General features: G+C 38.8%; 2 protein-coding genes across 2 annotated transcripts; one reads left to right on the forward strand and one right to left on the reverse strand.

Moving 5' to 3' along the window:
* The first annotated feature begins 714 nt into the window (after window positions 1–714).
* LOC110052642 (uncharacterized) lies at window positions 715–6554 on the forward strand. The gene is made up of 10 exons (XM_089279824.1): window positions 715–930; window positions 1286–1393; window positions 1767–1963; window positions 2353–2408; window positions 2882–3017; window positions 3162–3283; window positions 3513–3616; window positions 4481–4646; window positions 4939–5382; window positions 6016–6554. Exons 1-10 carry the CDS (start codon window positions 715–717, stop codon window positions 6552–6554), a joined length of 2088 nt encoding a protein of 695 aa, XP_089135950.1.
* Window positions 6555–7550: 996 nt separating this feature from the next.
* LOC110052643 (uncharacterized) lies at window positions 7551–22809 on the reverse strand. Its single transcript, XM_089279767.1, has 11 exons — window positions 22406–22809; window positions 22040–22255; window positions 15571–15693; window positions 14406–14552; window positions 13834–13917; window positions 12007–12114; window positions 11556–11798; window positions 10823–11026; window positions 10380–10636; window positions 9720–9840; window positions 7551–8959 (listed from the first exon to the last, which is right to left on the reverse strand). Exons 1-11 carry the CDS (start codon window positions 22781–22783, stop codon window positions 8798–8800), a joined length of 2043 nt encoding a protein of 680 aa, XP_089135893.1. The 5' UTR covers window positions 22784–22809; the 3' UTR covers window positions 7551–8797.
* Between the last annotated feature and the right edge of the window lie 433 nt (window positions 22810–23242).

Raw genomic sequence — 23242 nt, forward strand, 5'->3', positions numbered from 1 at the left:
ACTTAAGACATGCGATTTGCAATATGGAGCCTTGACTTATTAGCCTTTCACGATTTTTCTTTCTTAAAACACTCTTTCAGTAGTGTAAGAACGGATTATTAAAAAGAGAATCTTACTTGCATATTTTCGTGATTCAGGAAAACGAAATTTTTATATCCGTGATCCTCTATTTGTTTCGTTCGTGAACCTTGCCTTTGAAACCCCCCCCCCCTCAAAACCCCACCCCACCCCACCCTCTGTACGATCCTCTTTTTCAGGGCTGCAGCACGGCAAAGACCTATTCCGAAGAGTGAACCTGTAACTGATTCTCTCAATGCTTTCAAGAGCCGAAATTATGTTTTCGCTGTGTTCGTATTCTGTTTTCAAAAATTTGCAGTTATTTTTCTTCCTTTGCACTTTATGTGACGATTCCAGGGGCATGATAATTATCTCTGAACGCGAAGAGAACACTTCAAAGGCTTTCCAAACATCAAAGAACAAACAGAGCGCGCAAGCTTTGTAAACCAGCGACACGTCATAAAGGTCGCGCGAGGACGAGAAATGATATTTTCTCCTTGCAGTAATTGTGGATTTTGTTTTCCAATGATTACCGAAAAAACAATGAAAAAAATCACTTGGATCTGTTCAACATAAAAGCTGAAACTAGTTTGGAAAATTCCACTCCCGTGGATCGTCAACGGGACAAAGTTTCAAAACAGCAAAGTATTTTAAATTATGAGTTCTAGACGACCATTGGGGTCAGCCTTTGTAGGTCTTCGTACATCAATGACTGTAGAAGAAGTTGATTGCGAGAGAAGAGGATACAAACTGACAAAAACAGTTTTAGGAGCAGGGGCCTATGCCAAAGTCAAGCTGGCCTATGTGATGGAAAATAAGATCGAAAAGGATAGAAGACTCGCTGACGATCTGCTCGAGAAAGGACACAACATGGTAGGGGAACTGTTGTAGTAGTTCACGTTTACTTCCAACTGCTGTTTGTACAAACATGAGATGTTGCCACGATAGTCTCAGTTTTATTATATCTGCAAGCTTAGTTCCCAGCGAACCAACTTTGCGCGACTGTTCAGTCGTTCATATTATAAAAAGAAAGTTGCACTGTAAATGGCCGGGAGGATAATAATTTTGCCTCCAATTTTGACTTCTTCCTTTAAACTGTTGTTCTGTAAAATGCTTACACTTGAAAAAAAAACCCTATCTTTCTCCCCATGTCATTTTTTAAAAGAAACATGGTAGCACATACTGTGGAGTGAGAAGTTTACAACGAATACGTATACTTTTTTCGTAGGTGGCTATTAAGCTTGTTTGCAAGAAAAAGGCCCCACCGGAGTACCTGTCAAAGTTCATGCCCCGAGAGATCGACTCCCTCAACGCAACTTGCAGACATCGTAATGTGGTACGAACTGTTCACTCAAAAAAATGATATATCTCTCTTTCCTCTGTCTACCATTTTTTTTGGAGCTTTCTCCAGTGGCATACGCTCGAAATGAACATATGTTCGTAAAAATAACGGAAGAGTTTACAATTCTTATTTTCCAATCAGAAGTTAAATGAACGTTCCGGATTTCTTTACATCGATCATGAGCCATCTCGGCTCCTCCGAAGATGGACCGGAGATAGCCGAGTGTGTCTCTTCGGAGACTGATGTGGCAGGATTCTATCAAGAAAGGGGGTCGAGGGGGGGGGGGGGGGGGGAGGAAGGGAGGAGTTGCAGCGTTTTTGTCAGTTGTACTTCACTCGTTTTGATAATCTCACAATTCCTTTCCCAGATTCAACTTTACGAAACATTTCACACAGATACAAAGATTTATCTTGTAATGGAGTACGCTTCTGGAGGCGACTTGCTGGATTATATTAACGCGCGATCAAGGAGAGGAATAGGGGTTGGTGAAGAGTTGGCTAAAAGCCTGTTTAGACAGCTGGCCGAGGGTGTGGCACACTGTCATCGGAGAAATGTCGTGCACAGGTCAGATAAACCATAGTAACACTTTGATATGTAGAGAACATGTGAGTAAATACGTAAAGAACTCGTAATACAAGCAGAAAATACGAAGACATTATATCGTGTGTAAAAATACCTTAGAAGGTACACAAGAAACAGTGAATGACTTACCCTAGTAAAATTAAAGAATCGAAATTATATTAAGACCTCTTACCCTTCAACTTTTTTCAAGAGCTCAGTAGAGAGGTAATTGCATCGGAAAACGATAAATGCCAACTTGTAAATTGAAGCTTTGTGTAATTCTTCATAATTAGAGCTACAAAATGACGTGACAGGGACAACGAACTCAATCCTTTATTCATAAAATATAAAGAGAATTAACGTGTATCGATGTTTTAAAATCGCTCTTGCAGGGATCTTAAATGCGAGAACATCTTGCTTGATCAAGACAAAATCGTAAAAGTATCAGGTATGTTCGGTGTTAATACAGTTATCATAGAAATATCATCTACACAGCAACGATCTTGCATTTATAAGTTTAATTTAGAGCTGTAAAAACAATTTACACGTCCAAAACCCTGGCAGTCGACGAAGCATCCAAAGCCAGTGAAGTACAGTGGAACCCCGCCTTTCAACCACCTCGTTGATACGACCACATCGTTATTACGGCCTGTTTATTCTGGCTCAAACAAAAGCTCAGTCAGCAATTTTCTTATTTAAAGAACCCTTTAATACGTACGGCCACCCCTTTAGTACGGTCGGATTTTTGAGGCCCGTTGATGACCGGATTAACGGAGTTAAAAATAGCTTAGATTGGGAATACTATTGAGTATCAACAACACTGCACACTTCTAGTCAAGTGCTGCTAGCATGGTGAATTGCAGTATTAGTCAGTTCATTGCAGTCTTTATTTCAGACCTCATCTGTTTTATTGTCCATCAGATTTTGGATTTGCCACTCGTTATCCCACTAACAAGTGTAAACTACTCTCGACTTTTTGTGGATCGTACGCATACGCTGCCCCTGAAATACTGCAGGCGCAGAAATACGACGGAAAATGTGCAGACGTGTGGAGCATGTAAGTACTACATAGCTTAATGTGAGTTCTCCATATCGCTTACTTCCGGTGGCGATCCCGGAAATAAGGTAGGTAGTCAGGTTCAGTGCGTATATTCAAAATTTTTCAATTTATTTTGTATCAAGTGTTTCCTTTATTTTGCAGGGGTGTTATTTTATTTGCCATGGTGTGTGGTAGATTGCCTTTCAATGACAACAGTTTGCACTCGCTAATTGTACAGACGAAAGGGAAGCTAGCATTTCCACCTAGAAGTATGTGTTCACCAGGTAAAGAGATAACATAGATAAAAAAACTGTGATAACTGTTGATAAAGTAAGCCTTGTTTCGTCGGCTAAAGCAACAACGCGAGAGTGTTCCCACGCACTTGCATCCACGTTATCGGACACCCGCGTTCTTTTCGCGCGTTCATCTCGCGCGTTTCGTATCATGATGTTAAAAACATTACTTTCCACTTCACTTTCTCATTGACTGTTACAATTTTGCTCTCTTTGTCAGAGTGTCAGCAAATTATTCGTAGCATTCTTGCATGGGACCCTAGGAAGAGAATAACCATGCCTCAGATTTTGAATCACGTTTGGTTATCTGGTGAAGCAAGCAAGGTATGAATAAATAACTTCTAAAAGAAAAAATACCTGCTCTTAATTTGTTAACTTCCGCTATTTAAAACTGCGATACTACTTTTTCAATGGCATATTATTTAAAACTACTTATTCGACATTCAGATTCTTTGAGCGTGTTGACTCACATCGATCGACCTATGTTTTGTAATGCCGAGCTACAATACCTAAATCTAAGCCAGTTTAAGCAAGGAACAGCGATCTCTTTTAACGCGAAAGCAATTCCTTCCTCACGGCTACTCGTTATAAAATATCACCGAAAGAAACGGAGGCTCTGAGAACCAGTGTGGTGAGAAACTGGGCGAATTTCCCGTTTGAACAAGTCCGAGGAGTTACTCCCAAAATAATTGTGTGGGGGTGTGTGGCCCGCTTTCCAAACTCTTACCCTATTTATGACCAAAATCTGCGATTTTCCTTACCTTATTTATGACCTGACCAAACATTCGAAACCCTATTTATGACCTAACCCTTAAATCAAAACCCTGTTTCGGACCTGCTTTATAATTAGTAATTCCCTAGTTCAGACCAATGTTAAATTGCCGTAAACATAATTTGTGAAGGGCTTTTGTTGATTTTTTGTTAATGATGAAAATGTGGCTTCTTCTTAAAAAATATACCTATATCAAGACTAGAGTACAAAAACATACCCTATCAGTGTGACAAAAACGGCTGAAAAACCATATCCTTTAGGGCCGCACATACCTATATAGCCCATATAAGGGAGTACTCCCCGAGAACAAGTATACATGATGCAGTGCGGCTGTAACATAATCTCACAAACATTTTTTAAAATAAAAGCCCGGTACAAATCATTTCATGTTTTGGTGTATATTTTGTCATCTTAAGGCAATGTCAATCAGCGGTCAAACCAAACTTGACACCAACCGTGTAACACTGTCATCCATTCAAAATGAGATTGAACAAGTGCTTGAAGAAAAGAAGGTTGCAGCCAAACCTGAGACTATTGCCATTGTGAAACAACCTGAGCGGTGCAGTGCAGTTAAAACACCAGGTAACTAATAGCCATGGCTAAGACTGTGATCTATTCGTTTGACACGTTTGCTACACTTATTCTTTACATTTACCAGAATATACTCCGTTGCAAATCATACGAAGATCCGCTAATTTCCGGAAATAAAGTGACCCATTCCCGCATATATCCATTGAATTTTTTCAAAGTTCAGTAAATCATGATGTTTTCTATAGCTGGACTGTTGTATTATTAATTATGCCAACGAATATACCGTGATTAAGGATGGTATTGCTTTTTTTGGTCTTCAAATAACTCAGAATTTTGTTTTTAGTTCCAAAACATGGATGGGCCTCCTCAGGTAACACACCCGAGCCCCATACTGCTGCTAAGCTCCTGCATAAAAGGGACTACAGACTTGCTTCTAAGTCCCCAGCAATAGAGTCCTTAAGACTCGACAGTCCTGGAAGGGACACCCCGAATGTGGACCCACCTCGCACCTCGACACCATGTCCTCGAAGTTTTACACCCTCACCACAAACGAAGATGCCTAAAAAGAAGGAACTGGCCGTAAAAGTCGCCCAGATTGTTGCAGAGGCTGGACACAAGAGCCGACCCAGCAACTTTAGCCGCGAAACATACGTGATTATGAACAAGGCGCTGCAGGGATCACAACGCACTGCGCAGACTAGGAACGACATCTGGGATAACACGCAAAGGGTACGAAAGTACGTGACACACCTGTCATCCGATGGAAGAGCAAGTGTGACAACCACAGGTAAGATGACGTCATCAAAATAATTGATTTCTTACAGTCTGTATCTTTTTTATGGACTAAAAAATTTTGCTTCTTAACTGACCATGTTCAAACAAGCAGCAAACAAACGTAACGATGAGCAAAACCATAATCGCCCCTCAAGGCCTTTCTTCCAGTCTTTCTTCCTACCTTCCTTTCTTATCACTTTTCTATTCATTTGTTTACTTTTCATTTGAGTTCGAGTTAGATTTTCTTGTAAGAGTCAAATTTTCGATATTTTTAGACTTCTTTTCTAAGTTTTACTCTGAAATAGTGTCACCCTTATCTATGAATAGCAAGTTGATAATATGGCTGACCAGGGTGCAGTGCTAATTAGCTAGGCTAACAAGAATGCTATTGAGGCTAACGTTAACCAAAGTGATATTAAGCCTAAAAATAATAACTCGACGTTTAAAGTAAGACTCGCTATTTTAACTCGAATTCAATATTTCTAGATCAAACACTTGAAATGGACAGACCCTAGTTTTCACTGATTAGATATCAAAAACAGCACTACCTTGAAAACAGAGGTAACGATTATGTCGCTGTATTAAGGGCGATGAGAATGCAGTTATTAGAAATGTATGAGAATGCTAGTTATGTCTTATTTTACAGTCCCTGATGTCTCGCCGTCGCCTAAGTCTATGAACCAGGCCCCTGTGAGTGCTAATCTACCGTCTGTTCCAGTGCTTCCAAACAATTTCACCCCCACTCCACCTACAACGGAGAAGCCAGTTAAAACCGCGGTGCCCTGGCAACGAATGAACCTCTTCTCCAAAGAACCAGTGCGGGTAGAATCTCCACAGACCAAGGTCACCGTAACAGCGCTTACTAACACGACCGCTGGTCAAGATAGAATAACATCGACGGAAGTAGAACAACAAACGACCAAACCCTGCAAGCCGTACTTGATGCGACTCGCTCTTGAAAACCGCGCCAGTGGAAAAACAAGAGTGTTGCGCCTTCCCACCTCAAGGGAAAATTCCGAAAGATACCCCAAGGTAAAACAGGTTGTAAACCGGTCTCTTCCCGGTAACAGGAAACAAACCAGCTCGCTCAAGTCGAATTTAAGGGGTGGATTAAAAAAAATCAGCGCTCCCAGTGCCCTGGACAGAAAACACGTGAGGTTTCAACAAGATACGCGGCAAACATAGGATAAGAGCGCTTTTAGGAAATGCTTTAATTTGAAATGAATGAACTGAGGATGGAAAGTGATTTCCTGCTTAGTTTGATTGTGTCTGTCATATTCTCAGATATCTGCGTTTACGAACAGAAATTTAATAGGTAGAGAGTTATATTAAAATACTTTTTGTGTAAGTTTCACTCAGATTGACTCAATAAAATATTTCGTGTTTCATCATATAAAAACTCGTGTGCTCTATGAAGGAAAGTAATCAAATTAGCCGTGCTAGTCAACGAGGTGCACTCTTTCAACCCATAAAGGATAGCAGTGAAAGCCCAATTTTTCAAGTGTTTTTTATCACTTCTATTTAACAATTAGATTGAGCTAATTGTTTCAGTATATACGTACTAGTCGTTCAAAACTTCATCTAAATCCTCTTCACAGACACTTCGAAGTCACAGAACAGCAGAATAGACAGTGAGTAGCGTAGCCAATAAGAGAATGGCTTTCGAGAAAGGTCTTTTAAATTAGTAGATTTATACAAATTCGGACCGGTTTAGATAGGTTTTCAATTGAGTGTCCAAAGTCAAGCGGTAATCAGGCAATAGCCCATTTTCGAGTTGACCTAAGCCTCTCTATCAAGTCGAGGCCTGGTGCCCAACCATTCAAACCATTCCAAATTCCTGAAGCACAGATACCTACAATCAAAAAGCACAACAGCCGGTCAGTTACAATGCGGACTCACTGGGGAACAGCGCCACAAAGTCAGAATATTAATGAGGATCGAAATACATCAATAGCAGCGAACCATCGTGCTACAAATAACGACACGTAACTGTCATCGCCTGATGAAGACTAGCAGCATAGCAGTCGAAACGTCGCGATAAACATCTCAAAGTGACTCCATCGTGAGGCAAAGGAATAGAGTTCATCTTTTCGCCAAATTCTGGTGAGAAGTAAGGCGCTGCCCGCAACGCAAATTCGTTTTTTTCGTCTAAGGATGCAAGCATTGAAGACAAACAGCCACTCACTGTCAAAATACTCCTTTTATTTCTTTACCTCTTTTGATAAAACTAAGTTTTTCACAACCATAAATCTTCCAGCAATTTCATATCCACTTTCTAGACGTATGATGGACTGACTAAACTTTTGTGTGCAGTGTTTTTGAAACGTTGCATATATTAGTTGTAATTATTACAAGTCCTTAATTAATTCCAGAAGATTGGCAGACCATAAAGTGACGACCTTAGTTCAAAGATTCTGCTAGCGGAGAACAAGCAAGAGTCGCTAACTTATCTACATAGATTAAATCAAATTTACGATTAAGGTTAAGCTAACCATTACCCATACTTTTAAGCTTAGCTTAATAAAAAGAAAACCATTAAATTTACCTAAATACTAGTGCGGTAAGAAAAAAGAAAGACTGCGACATCTTAGCATCGGTTTAATTAAATAAATCCCCAAGAACTCGTTTACAGTCTTATTTATATCGCAACACAAGTATTCGTCAGACTTAATTATGTACATTTAATGAAAAATCTACACACACTGCCAAACACTTTATAGTTATATTCTCTAGAAAGTTCGCAATTCGCAGAATAAACTTATTTAACTTCTTGGGAGTCACATAATTTAATGTTAATTTATCTTCAAGTGCTTTAACGTTAGACAACGAATCGAGCGATAAACTTTCTGCCCTCTTCGTACAGAAGAAACGAGACCTTATTACATTTAATATTACCATTAATATACATTATTACACCTCCAGTTAAAAAATTGACGACTTTTAGCGCCCATGAGACGTGTACGAACATCACAATGTAAGAATGGATCGTTAAGCCGTCAGTCAATCTCCAGATGACCGATAGATGACAAGCGACACGAGAAATTCAAACCCGAGACGTATCTGGCCAACAAATGTTAGGATAACTAAAAAGCTCTTCAAGTGGTAGATACGAACAAGATATTGCAAAAATGTCCAGCTATCAGAATAATCCGTGTCAACATTTCAGGATCTGATCTGTTCAATTAAATAGATATTATAAATAAAGGATAGATATGTCTTGATAAAAAAAAAATAATAGGCAAGTCCAAACTAAAAGCTCAGGCCATAAGCATGCCCCGCGCAGCCGTCTCCGTGAGAACGAGGCTGTAGAAACCCACGGGAGTCGGATGGACATTGAACCCTGGAGTTCAGTCTTCACTCGGCACTTCACGATGGCCAACATCGAGTTAAGTCCATGGAACTTTCTTCCGTAGTCTGTTTCTTCTACATCATAACACGTTCTGCCGTCTGTTGTTACCACCGCTCCAGTGCCAACGAGTTGTTCGGGCAAAAGCCGACATCCGTCTTCTTCTTGCGTTGTCATCATGCTCTTTAGCAGCTGTTTTCATCTGTTTTTGAACTTGGTCGTCTATTAAAGAGGCCATATCAAACTGAAGAGGAAGAAACATAAATGTGGTTATTTTAGGGGCCCATGCACGACTTCTTAAAGTATTCATGAGCCTGTTCTGACACTCTTGGACTAAAGCCTCCACAGAGATATAAATGTTTGTCGAAGTATACCTTGAAAGAACCCCAGAGATTACCAGAATCTTTTAATGAAAGTCAGTCGTCACAATAATATTATAACAAAGTACCACTTGTAGAGGCCACCGCAAGCGAGGTAAAATGATTGCGGAAACACCATTTCCCTAGCCTCTTATAGGGGTTCAGTTAGTCAGGGTGAAGAACGAAAAATAGAAGCGCTCTTCTCACCAAGCCTCTCTCTTCTTTTTGCGCTCCGCCCGTTTATTTTTGCCAATTTACTGAACGCTGGAAAATGCTACCGTTTCGCGAAACGTTCCACCGTTTGGGCGTACATGCAACAATTTTTGTTGCGACATCTATTTCTTTTCGAAAAGCAAACTATGTTTCAATCATTTTGCTTTTTTCACAAATACTTTCCCGTTTGCGCGGCAAGGAACAATTTTTTGGAAACAATGTTTTCTTGTTGTTGGGCCACTAAAACAAACCATTCCTTAATAGGACCATCTCATTGATGTTAAAAATCCTAAATGTTGCCAAAACATGCAATTTTTAAGCCCTAGAAAGTATGGTGCAGTCTCGCCAGTACAACACAGAAACTAACTAACTCGTACGGAAGAAGACCAAACTTAAAGAACAGTGAACGGAGGGTATAAAACGTTAACTTGCCTGCCAGTCTTCTAGTTGTTTTGACAGCTTAATCTTCTGTTCAATGGCCTCCTTCAGTTGATGGTCGAGTTCATCTCTGTCTTCTTTAAACTGCTTTAATTCTTTTGCTATACTTTTTTCCCTAAAAGCAAAACGGCATTCGGTTTTTTTGGGAAAATAACACGTTGTTTCTAAAAAGTACAACAGGTCAACAACGGACTAAAATTACTCCTAGGCCATGAACTTCAGGACAACGTATAAATAAAAGAGTTGAACGTTTTTCATTGCAAATGTCAGGCGACAAAGGCGAAAAACTTCACTGAAGAAGTGTATTTATAATAAGGCCCATATATACACAGCAATACTCCTTCGCACATTATACAATACAACCCAGTATAAGCGGTTATGTGGTTTTTAAACCAACTGCTTGGTTTTCTTGTTGTTGTTGTTGCTTGTTTTTGTTTTCACTGTCATTCTGAATCAGGCCAACATCAACGATGATCGGCTGACGAGCGTTTTCGCGCGCTTTTCACCGGCTGCACGATCTCGCTTCGAGTTCTGATTGGTTCATTCCGCAGTTTGCTTTTGCTGTGATTGGTCAGACGCGTCTACCTTGGTTTTGGTTTCCCGTAATTGGAAAACCGCTCTAAAACGACTCCACACATTTTTCAAGCCCTTTACCTTTCAACAGCGTTTTGCCTCTCTTGCACAGCTTCGTTGTAGATAATATCGTACGCCAGCTGTGATTCGCACTCTCCCTTTGCTAACTTGTTTCTCTGTTCTTTTACGCGTTCAATTTCGTTGTCTCTCTCGTTTAAATCCTCTTTTAAACTAGCGACTTCGTCTGCCCTCTTCTTTGCCTCCGAGTTCACGGCAACAAGCTTTTCTTCCAGACTATCGATGCTTTCGTGGGCTTTACATAGTTGTTGTTTTAGATTCTACAACAATAAAATTAGGTAATAGTTACATAAAAGCGTGTGAACACTCAAGTTAAAGCTATTGAGAAGAACTTTGAGGAGAGTAGACCTTTTTGTTAAATTTGCGCACTATTATCAGGTAAAGAGTTAAGACTTTGAGCCAGTTTTACTACGGATAATGTTCAACTTCATTCTGCAGCAACTCACCGTTGTTCTCGTACTGTTATCTCTGACCATTTGCTCCAAAACGTCTCTAAAATTCTTCACAAATGTCGTGAGGCATCCCGGCTTAAAATCAGAACTGGGCTCCAAATCATCTATTTCGACTGAGTCCGAGCTCGCGTGAGAACTTCGGAGCTCTTCGTATAATGCTCGCAATTCATCGTGCGCTTCGCAAATCTCCTTTTTCAGCTGTAGAGGAAAGAGGGAAACATACCTCTATAAACAAGAATAAAAATGCTCCTATTCTGACAGTTCAACTTGCGAGAGCGAAAGCAGTTACAAGCAACAAGACCCGCTTAATAGCAAGACTTTTCCGTAACTAAAATTCTAATTTTCTTTACGCGCAAAACATAAACCACGGGAGACTGAACAAGGCCGAATGTAATAGCTCGCTACGTGCGCTTTTAACCTGGAGGGGGAATAAAAGGAGGAAGGAGGACAAGAGGGAGAGTAGGGAGACATAAAAGGACTATTTTCTCCTCTTCCTTCCTAGAAAAGCCTAATATTGAAGCTATCTGCACAATCACTTGGAAACTAAAATAACTCGCGTTCTTTATTCTCACACGACGATCCACACATAAATTCTCCATGCTGCCTTGAAAAAGCAGACAAGCGACATTATCTTAACGAACCACCAACCTCTAAGAACTAATATTTGAAAAAACGAATGGCAATCAGTAGGGAGACTTGATATTTTGATCATGATTCATCGTCCTACCTGAGCGTTCGCCTTCTCCTCTTTTTCAAGCTGCGCGTAGAAGTCACTATCTCTCGTCACCCCTCCGACCACAATTTCGTGTTCATCGTATTCAAGGTCACTGTCGTCTGACTCGTCATCGCTGATACTGCTGTACTGCCTCTGCCGCTTGTTAGAGCTCTGACCCAGGCCCATCGACGAGGAAGCCTGTAAAGGCTTGGGACTTCCGTGGAGACTGGCAACTGGTCTCAGCCCCACACCCATCTGGGAAGAGAACGAAGTTGTTAAACGTGAACTCCGAAGTTTTGTCTCAAATGAGATCTAACTTGAAAATCGCAAGTGGCTTGAACTACGAGATAGGGGACACAGGGGAAGCTGTCGCGGCGGTGTTGCGTGACCACTAGCAATAGCAGGTGTCGCGTGACCAATAAGAGTAACGGCCTGAGACAAGAGACATAGAGCTTTCACTCACCATTTTTGGTGACGAGTCCTTGCTCTGATCTCCATCATCGACTCCTGTCACGGACAGATCGGACAGCTCGGAAAATAATGACGTCCTAGATAATTGTTCCATTGATGCCTACGGGTACAAGCAAAAAAAAGATATGAGAAAACGCTGCTGAGATGTCTAAAACAACTTGGTTCCCAGGGGTATCCCCAGGGGTATTCCCTGACGACAAGCTTTCTGAAACCTTTGCCCTATTTCAGACCAAAAAATTCTTCTTTCCTTCTCCGAGGGGAACTCCCATACAAAAAGGACGGGGGTGCTCGTCGGGTATTTTGAAAAAAACCCCTAAGAAGTACCAAGATCCTGTTTTGTGGGCGTGGCTTGAAATGTTTTCACCTCTAAGATGTACCAATTCCAAACAACACATAATCTTCTGTGAAATTTGTTTCGGCTCATTACCCTTAAAGATACCGCGAAAGCTGCCGCTGTGGATTTCTTGAGGCGGAACAACAATAGGAGCTACCAAAACCACTTTTTTTACCCCTAAAAGTTACCACGAGCATCCCCGTCCCTTTTATATGACAGTTCCCCTCGGGCTTTCCACGCCCTATTCCATCCCTGAACGAAAATCGATGCTCCAAGCCCCCAAACAGAAGCAGGTGCTACATTGTGACGCCAAGAACTACAAGCTTACGAGAACTGTGCACTCCCGCATTTGTCAAGGCCAAGGGCTTCAAATTTTAGATGTTTCTTAAATCGTACTTCGCAAAATATGAATGATGGACAATGGGAAAGTTAAGTTTCAACTAATAATAACTCCTCTTGCTAACCAAGGTAGCTCAAAGTGCCCGAACCAGACATAATATGAAATGTTAAAATAACATTAGTAGTTCTCCATGGCTCAGTAGAAACCTTTATAAAAGTTCTGTTCGTTTTCAATTCTGACCAGCTTTACATTAAAAGTTTTAGTAAATGTTTTAACTACCATGCCATAATGTCGCAAACTTGAAATCATCGACGCCAGATTAATTGGCAGCCTGTAAACGTAGATGGATTTCCAGGTGTTGGATTTCCGCCCTCTTCGTTCAAGCAGGCGTAAATCCTAATGCGTTTGCAGGCTTTGTAAATAACCCGTAAAGACACACAAAGTGCGTGCGGACGCCTACCATTTCCTCTATGTAAAACAAAGGAAATAATAGATATCTAGATGCAGACGAAAAAACAAAGCGATATATCGCTTGAGTGCATCTAATTTGTCTTTTTCGTGTGAACTTTTGACCTGATTTGACGTAAACGGAAGTTTACAGTACTTCAAACCCTTCACTTCACTAAAGGATGTGGTTAAAACTATTTTACATACTAAGGACCCAGCAGAACAAATAGAAACTACTTATCTCTTTTTACAGCCCTTCGTCCCCCATAGTCCCACCTGTCCTAGACTAGAAGGCTAAACTTTGTCCTTTAAAAGCGACATTCTATGCTGGTTGAGTAGGAGGCAAAAACAAACAAAAGAAACACGAAAATGTTAGGGTATACCCTTGAAAATAGAAATTGCTTGCAAACGTGCGTAAAAACCGAATTAATATAAGTCATTTTGGTCTGACACAAGTGCCACCAAGGACCACTTTAGGGGTAATAGGGGTATAGGAGTGGAAAATTATATTAGTTTGTTCTAAAAATATATACTGTTAGGGCTTTGGTTTGTGCCTTGTCTGTCCGTTTACAATAACTAAGACAGTCATTAAAATAGAGACATCTCGTTTAGTTATATGATGGACACTACCTATTGATTAGTACTGCCCCCTTCTTCTCTCCCTCAAATCAGTCAGCACAAGAATTAATATGAATTACCTGCATCTTGATTTCGTCAATCTGATCCTGGAGAAATGCATTGAGATCTTTGGACTCATTGAGTTCCTCTTCACAATGAGCAAGCTGAAAAGAGTGAAAGAAAAACAAAATGTTTTACAACAAAGTCAAACCTTCGCTACGCTGATCAGTTGATACTCAAGTATGGGAATAAGGAAAATTATCAGCATGGGACATAATCTTGGTGAGATACCAAACCCTCATATATCTAACATTTTAAAGAAATACATGACAGTCAGTTGGGAATGTCAATTTTTCAAATCTTCAGACAAGAACAACGGAAACAATTTAGCTTAAAGGAGCTCAATCAACACATTTTCAATTATTGTGGCCATGTAAAAGAGATCCTCTTTATACTGAAGGAAACCTGAAAATAGTAGTTTACTAAGATGGCAAATCACCAAAGAGATAACAATAAACCATAAGGGAACAAGGATGGTGAAGGATGGAGAACACTGACATGGATTACAAATGACAAACTTGAAAAATTTAGGCTAAACTTTTTGAGATGCAAAACCTAGACCTAGCTCCTTTAACAAGATTTTTATTCATACCTGCCCCTTGCTTGAAGTCAGTTTTTTCTCTAATGAATGATTCTTTGCTAAGAGTTCTTCTACTTCTTTAGACAGAGTTTCCTTGCTGGTTGCAAGTTCAGAGATGGTTTTATTCAGGCTCAATTTCTCCTCTTCCAGCCTGGTGAGCTAATGACAAAAGGACAACAATCTAAGTTACTTGCAAACTGATCATGCAACAAAGATCACTCTGTGCTTCCAGAAACTGGAAATTAAAATACAGTAAAAACCTGCGAAAAAAACAAGTGGAGTAAGAACACTCAGGCTGAAATTTGGTCAAAAAAGTACCATATACATAAGAACACATTCAGCCTGAAAGATGAAAATTGTTCTTATATAAAAAAATCGGCTGCCGGTTAGATTAGAATAACCTACTAGGGTACAGTACTAAGTACAATACTGAGTAGATCAATATATGTGCTATACATAAATTAATTAAAATGTTGTGCTTGCACATTGATTTCATCTGTATGCAGTTTTTCATTTTTAGAAACAATTTTAAGAACACCTTAAGAACTGATTTTGCAGAAAACACCTGATATATAAGAACAAAATCAGCCTGAACTCCCAAAACATGTGTTCTTTTATGCGGGTTTTACTGTAAAAGAAGTGTATCTATGGTCAAGGCTTTTAACAAAAGTATGTGGTTAAAATAACCAAGATGGAACACTTGGCCAGTGACAGAGGGGATTGGAAGCGATTTGTCAGTGGCCTATGCTCCGAAATGGAGTGAAAAGGCTTCAGATTATATCAGATGCCGCTAAATTAGAAACTTATTTCAAGAGGGGTGGAGATAATTTAAAGCAAAAAACTTCTATAAGTGGGGAGCATGGATATTGCCTACTATTGTGTTAGCAAATCCAATGACAACAACATTATTATAGTAGAGCAGTTTTCATTTGAGTGTCGAAAAGTAATTGGTTTTGCATCACTATGCTACACAGTTGGCTTAAAAACTTGTGCCAGTTTGTCATCCATTCAGAAGTAAAACCAAAACTAATCATAAGTCGCTCCCATCATTTTTGTACTTCAGATAGTACTGGTTTAGTACTTCAACAAGCCAGCACACGAGGGATATATTTTTTCTGGCATATAAATACTTTCAAAAAGGACATTAATAACAAAAAGGTTGTTAATAGTTTATTACCTTTTCCCAGAGCTCATCAATTTCCATCTGTTGTAACCGATCATCATCCAAGCTAATTTTTCTGCTAAGTTGTTTCCTGAGAAGACCAAGATCTCCTCTGAGCTGATCATTCTCTGTCTTCACCTAAAAATACCAACCACAAGAACCTTGGTTACACAGCAATCCTGTGATGTTCAAAAAAAGTGTTCAAATGTTGTTGTTTATAGTGGACAATGTGCTTAGCTACACCTAGCTAGTTCAAAGGCATGCCACCTTAACTGAAAGAAACAAATATTTCAAACATAAGGCTACAATATCGCAACTGGTGGCAGGCAGACCACCTGGTTACTTACAAGCATGACTGAGGAGTTGAACTAGGGTTTACCGAGAAACAAATCCAGCTTAGTGGTCAGAGCAGGACTTGAACCCACAACCTCCAGATTTCAAGTCCGGTGCCCTAACCACTCGCCCGTGCTGCCTCCCAAGATGATATTATGATTCAATGATTTGTTTGTTTGTTTGTTCCTTTCTTTGTTGTTGTTTTTCTTTTTCAAAAGAAAGAAGCTAATTTATGTCTGGTTTTCAATGGCAATGGAAGTATACCTGAGGAAGGCAGGTGCACAAGCACAAAATTCCACACAAACAGTGACAAATAAGAAAATTAAGGAAAATTCTGACAATCAACACGGTGTTGAAACAAGAAGCTGATTTTGATGTCAATGCATCTATAAGTCTTCCAGAATGCATTAAAATGATGTTATGTTTTCTAGATTTAATTTCAAGGGGGATGTCTCTCAAATGAAATCCCTAGAAGAAATAGTTATACCTTTGGGGCTCCTCCCATCTAAATTTTTGGTGGTTAAGAAAGCATCTTTCAATTGTAATGTGGCAACCCTTGCAGGAGTTAGTATAGCAAAAATTTTAGATTAAAGTATTGCAGAGTGTTTAACAAATGCTATCACGGGCTTCTTCGTTAGGATCTTCACCTACTTCAAGAATTAGTGACAGCCCTGGTTTAGTACTTGCACAACAGTTGCAAGCATTTGAGAATTTATCGTCAGTTTAGAACTTTGAATCATCAGTAAAGATATTTTATCATTCAAGAATTGACAGTGGGGACACTACATTTACTGAGCTTAAGGATGCCCATCAATAAGGTGAGGAATTGCTTCAGTTACAGACACAAGCAAATTCTGATGAAAAAAAAACAGGCCTAATAATTTCTTGACAGGCTGCTTCATCCACAAGACTGCACATAAGAATAGCTGGTTAGTTGACAACTACACTTTTGAGAGTTTTAACTGCTTAGGAATATCCTGCTCTGTGTACTTCAAAAAGTAACTCCCCTCATTTTTAATCAAATGAAAAATTCAAATCAATTGAGAAATTTCACTTTTGTCTGTCAAAATTTTCTGAACAGTCAAGTATTTGACACAAAATGAAATGGAAATAACTCCTGCTCTGTCACTACCTATGAATAATACATGTAGGTTTCTTGCATGTCATTCTACCCTGTGAGCCGAGGTCCCTTCGATCTTCCTAGAAGAGTCAGGAAGAGGAAGGGTAATGTCATTCTTAATCAGCGGAAAAATGTCATAAGTTGAAAACCTTTAATAAATTTGTTGCTCAACATTTTTGTCCATCAAGATAGGACACTAAACAACAGTAATGTGACTGTCATAATAAAATGCTGGTAATTTGAAACTCCTGCCTCCTACGTCGTACACTCAAATGTCAGAAAGAAAGATGTATGTTATTGACAGTTAATTAGCAAATGGCAGCTAAACAAACCAATCATCAAAAAAGAGGAAAATTTCCCACTGCGGATTTCGCAATTTTGGAAGATATATAAACACAGTCCATGTAAAATATTATATAACTAAGCTGTATTCGGAAAACTAGAAATCTTATTGGACTACCTAATAGTTATTATTCACATATCTGGCAATAACTTCAAGTCACCAGCAATTGTGTAAATCTGAAGACAAAACTGAAACCACAAAAATCAAGTGGTAACATAAAACAACTGGAAAATATTAATTTTTCTGTTGTTTATACCAGTTAAGTCACTGATAATGAAAATACATGTAGGGAAACTGTTTGACTCAAATACTTTGTTTTCTTTGACCAAGAAAAAGCTAATTTTACTGTATACCATCTTAAAACTAGTGGTAAATTTAGAAACTTGAGGTTAATGTGGTTGGAAAAGGTGATACCCTCAATATAGTAACATTACCAAAATATAAGTAAGCTTCAAAGCCACTAAGTGATAAATTACCATTGGAACTAAAATTTGTCTTGTTCAAGAAAACTTGCACTAGACTTGAGAAAGATATGAGTGTGGAAACTTTTACTTTATTACCAACATGAATACCTTAGGCAAAAATTCCCTTTTTGTTTCTTACACATTGAGTGAATGAATAAACACTTGGCTCCTAAATGAGTATTAACTGCATTTTTCACAAAATGTATTAGTTCAACAAGAATTTTTCCATTTTGTGTTTTTCAGTTAACATTTTCGAGAAGCCTGTTATTATCAAAAAAATATTCTTATGGCGAATGTTTAAGGCTTTAGTGGTTTTGGTGGTGAGAACAAAAATTCGAAATTCCCATCTTCCTTTGATCAGTTAATTACAAGTTTGTATATTAAACACAGTAATCAATTAAATGCCTAATAAATTCCGACAGTTTATGAGAATAAATCTACAGGATAACCAATGGCTCATAATTTTTAGGTGTTGCTTAAAATATAGTTGAACCTCCACTATAAGACACCTCTTTACAACTGCCAGAGTTTTTTCATCTTGGAAATATTTCTATCCATACGCTCAACTGTAATTAAAACATAACCAGAGAGAGGTTCGACTGTATTCAAGTGTAATTCATCCCCCAGAGCTCCCTAATAATAATTATGGAAACTTTTTTCTTGCCACCTGCTTTATTTTACCATTGATTCTTGGCAATGAAAGACTTACGGTATAAATAAAATTAATATTTTGTTATTATTAACTTCTGACTAAAACTCTACTGGAAAACCTTGTGCATCACCGTGCTAGCTTAAGTATGGACATCGTTTTCCCTAACAGAGTGTGGTAAGACTTGTCTATTAATTGTAGGCATTGTCTTGAAATGTGTCATGCAGTTAATGATTTCAGTGTGAACGGATTTTGCAGAAGCATTTTTTGTATCGCAAATTTACGAGGGGCCCAAGGGTTCCTAACCATGAAACCCTGGGTGCCCAGCACATAATTATATGATTATATGAGGAAAGTGAGTTTTTCCAGTTACCTAAAGGCAAAAGTTATTTGCCTATGGAGCCCGGGCACTTCTAGAGCACAGCCCTGTATCTACTGAAAGCTACTACCAACCCCAAGTCAGTGAAATTTTCAGTAAACAAGGAGCAATTGCAATTATTGATTGAATAACTTCACATACTGTGCCAAAACTGAATCCCACAGTGACAATTTATATTCATGTTGTTGCGCTTAAATCACCATGTCTGTTCTAATCCACAGGATATAATGCACAAAGCTAGACTGGTTTATTAATTGCAGCACTACTTAGGTTAAGTTAACTATGATGAACAAAGAATTTTAAAATCCTTTTCTTCTTTACTCTGGTGACAGCTGGAAAGGATTTTGAGGAACTGCTAAACAGTCTGACACGTGGGCTCAAACCACATGCAATGAACCTTGAAACATTTGTGCATTGATTTTGAAGCATTCAAGAGTTAAAGTAATATTAATTATAATTCATAGGAGGGTGGTTGAAAGACTACCCTCACAGTGTCTCTGTCTGTCTAGTGTCTTTGTACGTCTAGTGAAAAAAGAGAATTATTTTGTAGGGGAATTCAACCAGGCCATTCATTTGATGTGTACAGTTGCACAGTGCTACTGAAAGTATAAAGGCTTGAATGAATCTAGAAATATTTAGTATGCTGGTTTATAACTGAACAAATCTGGTCCAGTGAGATTTTCATCAGCCCTTTAATCTACACCATCCAAATTACATGTACCTCTAATCTTTGTTTTAGGATTAAATTTTAGCCAGCGATCAGCTTTGTTTACACTGTTGAAATAGCCAAGAGCTGCTGTTAACTTCTGCCATGAGATTAAGGATTTTTTAGCTTGTTATTAAAGCAAATTTATCCTGCTGTGCGCAATGTTACATTGTCAGAACCTTGAGGTAAAGATCCAGCCCTCCAACTTCATCAACAAGTGCCTAATACAAAGTTTTAACAAAAACGTGTACAGTAGTTATGAATCTGACCCTAATACATAATGTAACCATTTTTATCAGAAATATGTACAACTGAACATTGGTTGATTGTAGCATGCACAATGGAATGTTGTTCGAATTTTGCATTAAAATAGTTGTCTCCATATGTTTTTCTTAAATAATTATAACAACTCAAAACCACAAAGTAGATGTGCTGTGATAAAAATGTAAGAGATTTATATTTGGAAACAAAACATAAAATGTAAACCCACACAACTTAGGAATGCAATTTTCAGCCTATTAAGGAGTCAGCTTGAAGGCAGAAACTTGCAAATAATCTCAGTGACAGAAGCTGCCTGGCAGTGTGGAACTCAGCAAAAATGGAAATGACTGTCTCAATCTATTCACTCTTTTAGATATATTTAAATTCTGTTTAATCTTTGATTTACAACCTTTGACATACAATCCAGAAACAAATTCATTCGAATTATATCATTTCTCGTGGAAATAAAAATCATGCCGCACTTAGAAAGTTCTAGTTTCCATCATTTCACCAAGAATTTCAGCTCTATTTTCAAAACTAATGTTGCGTGACTTATTTACCTAACAAATACAATAAATGAAGGCACCCCATGGAGGAATTATTTCTTAGATGGACGCTAGTAATTTCAAAAAACAATCGCAATTTATTGTCATCACGTAGCCCTTCCATTAAAACTGTGTTTTTATCCCTTTAAAGTATTTCCTTGCAATCCCAGTCTTAACTACAAGAAAAGTCAATTCTTCGCATTACTTATACAAAATCTGAAAAGGATATACAGAACTTTTTTCAACATATTGATCATAAGGTTGGCCATGCATTGCACCCATTTGAAGGCCTCTTTTCACAGAATAATAATCAAAAGAACTAGCTTCAGGCACATGGTTTACAAAAATCTCGCAGCAGTGTACAAATCTTTTGTTGAATGAAGCCACTCACAATGTTTCACGGCCTTTCTTTGTTGTCAAATTCATACAAGAAAACTATCTCAGTCAAAAAAATATAAGGTGTTGCTTCTGAAACCCGCTCAATATCGTAATACTTCTGTATTGACTCTGGTGCCTGTTCTAAAGCCAATATGGAGGTTTTTCTCAAAAAAAATTTAAGAATATATCAATGCAAGATCACTAGTAGCTAAATAAAGCCTGATACAAAAGATATGTTTTTGGTTTACACTCATGTAGTCGGAAAGCCAATAAATGACATAGTCCCTATCGATTTACCGACAGTGAAAGAGATTTTCTAAGATGCCCTCTTGTTACATGAACAGTTACAACGCACAATTAAAAGGTGACATGCACAATAATTGCCCCTTCGAAGAAATGTACACGACAGATTGAAATCAGCAAGTTGTTGGTTTCAGTGAATTGACTTTGAGAGCAATATAAGCTTAACTAACCCACTAAAACGACAATCCTACGTTTTAGAACCCTCTTCTCGTTTCCTAACATTCAAGTAACTTCTTTTCCCAGCTTTTCCTGAACGTTCTATCGCTTGCATGAGCTGGTGCGTGAGCTTAGAAGCATTCATATCAGAACTAGAAGCGGCTAAAATCATTTTACATCTAGAGATAAGGATAGACCAGTTTCTAAATACACCTTTCGTCATCTAAATCACTTGTGCGACGGTGAATCAGCAGTCAGAAAGCGATTTCACTGCGTTTCAGACAGATGTACTTAAATTTCAGGTATAAGCGATTCTTTCAAGGTGAAAATAGGATTTATTGACACGAGTCAATTTGCAATTTCGACCACAATGAAAATCTCCTGCGATTCTTATGCAACAGATCCATAAAAAAGCAGTCACTAAGAGAACTATAGCTAAAACAGGCAAAGATTCCATTTAGCGGACGACAATGAGTTAAGATAATGTCTTACTATGAGGCGGCAGAAGTAGTTCTCCATCGAAAATCGACTTCAACGCGCGCTACAAGCTTCCTGCTTCTCGAATTACGATAGACTCGAGAAGGATCGAATTTCGTAAGTAAAATCTAATCCGACGAAAACTCGTCATCGCCATATATTTACACATAAAATTTCCGGTGAAAAACCCGCAACATTTCCTTGTGTATTCGTATCCTCGAGAACTGAACAAACTGCGTTTAAACATTACTACGATTCTAAACTTGGATGTGTTCCTGCTCTGAAGTGTCTTGACTTCGGAGTGGAAGTTTGGAAGCCACCTCCGCCCAAATTCAAAACTTTTTACCTGTTTATCACTTGAAAAACTCACCTTTTGAAGATCTGAATGAAGTTGCTCGTTCTCTTCCGTCAATCCGGCAAACGTTTCCCTTTTGCTTTGTTTGTCGTTTATCGAGTTGGACTGTAATGTTTTTAATTCATTACGAAGTGCTATCAAATCAGCCTGCAGTTCGTGTACCCGAGAGTCGTTCGCGTCTTCCAAGCGTTCCACTTTTAATTTGAGCTCATATTTATCCTGTTCCAGTTCCTAAACGAATGATAAAATTTGCTGTTAGAACTTTCTGGTGATAAAATTTATTCTACTGTAAGTAAACCTACTGACAACCTGTTTCATGACAAAGCAAACTGACTCGCGCAAACAACACTAAAAGACCTACGATATATTCAAACGGCTTACTTCGACAACTTGGGAATACTCTTCTTGTAATAATTCATACTTCTGACTGAGTTCTTCGTTCTTCTCTAAAAGAGCTTTTCCCAGCTCTGCAGCTAAGAGAAGATCCTTGTCTTTCTGGGCCAACTGCCGATAAACATCGTCTTCAGCCTCGTCATTGTCGTCAGCCAAAATTTCTCCGTTTTCGTCTATTCCATTACAAAAATCCCTCTCAAATTCATCACAATCCTCTCCAGTTACATCTTTGTCACCGTGAAAATTGTCAACTCCAATTTCATACTCGTTCATGTCCAAAGAGTAAGCTACTTCTTTAGGGATCTTCATTTGCGTTAGCTCCAACCGACCGCCATAACTTTCACGCATGAATAAGACCTCGCACATGACCAAAGAAGAACAGACGTAATGTTTTGCGTAGGAGAAAGCAAATTTGCATGAACCTGACTTATTGTTTACCGCTGCTAAGCGATACGGTGTATAACTCAGCACACTTCTTTGTAGCCTAAATATGCAAATTTGAGTGAATTTATATTCATGGCTTCAGAGTACTTTCGCCCAATCGCGCGTTTTTTCCTCGCCGCTAGCCAATCAGAAGTGAAAAAGCGGAAATATGGACTCAGCTGGCCGTTTCGTGCCTAAGGTCAGTATCAATTAATATTTACGTCATCCGATTTCCAAGTTGACAACATTAATAACGCAGTTTTTATAATAATAACAATAGATTTTTTGCATTCGTCACCAACAGACCAGCAATTTAATCGGAGAAATGCAATTCTTATCACGCTTCGTGCCTCGCGCCTCGCTCATCAGAATGTAAACAAACTGATGAATATTCGAGAGAGC

Source organism: Orbicella faveolata, unplaced genomic scaffold (assembly GCF_042242905.1).
Source record: "Orbicella faveolata isolate gen_17 unplaced genomic scaffold, um_ofav_v1 contig_47, whole genome shotgun sequence".
NCBI classification, from domain to species: Eukaryota; Metazoa; Cnidaria; class Anthozoa; order Scleractinia; family Merulinidae; genus Orbicella; species Orbicella faveolata.

Excerpts from the sequence above, each read along its gene's own strand:
- LOC110052643 (XM_089279767.1), bottom strand. The coding sequence starts at position 22,783 with ATGTGCGAGGTCTTATTCATGCGTGAAAGTTATGGCGGTCGGTTGGAG. Across the intron at positions 15,694-22,039 it reads TTCATTCAGATCTTCAAAAG|GTGAAGACAGAGAATGATCA; the intron begins GTGAGTTTTTCA and ends TGGTATTTTTAG. Across the intron at positions 12,115-13,833 it reads TTGACGAAATCAAGATGCAG|GCATCAATGGAACAATTATC; the intron begins GTAATTCATATT and ends TTGTACCCGTAG.
- LOC110052642 (XM_089279824.1), top strand. The coding sequence starts at position 715 with ATGAGTTCTAGACGACCATTGGGGTCAGCCTTTGTAGGTCTTCGTACA. Across the intron at positions 1,964-2,352 it reads CGGAGAAATGTCGTGCACAG|GGATCTTAAATGCGAGAACA; the intron begins GTCAGATAAACC and ends TCGCTCTTGCAG. Across the intron at positions 2,409-2,881 it reads CAAAATCGTAAAAGTATCAG|ATTTTGGATTTGCCACTCGT; the intron begins GTATGTTCGGTG and ends ATTGTCCATCAG.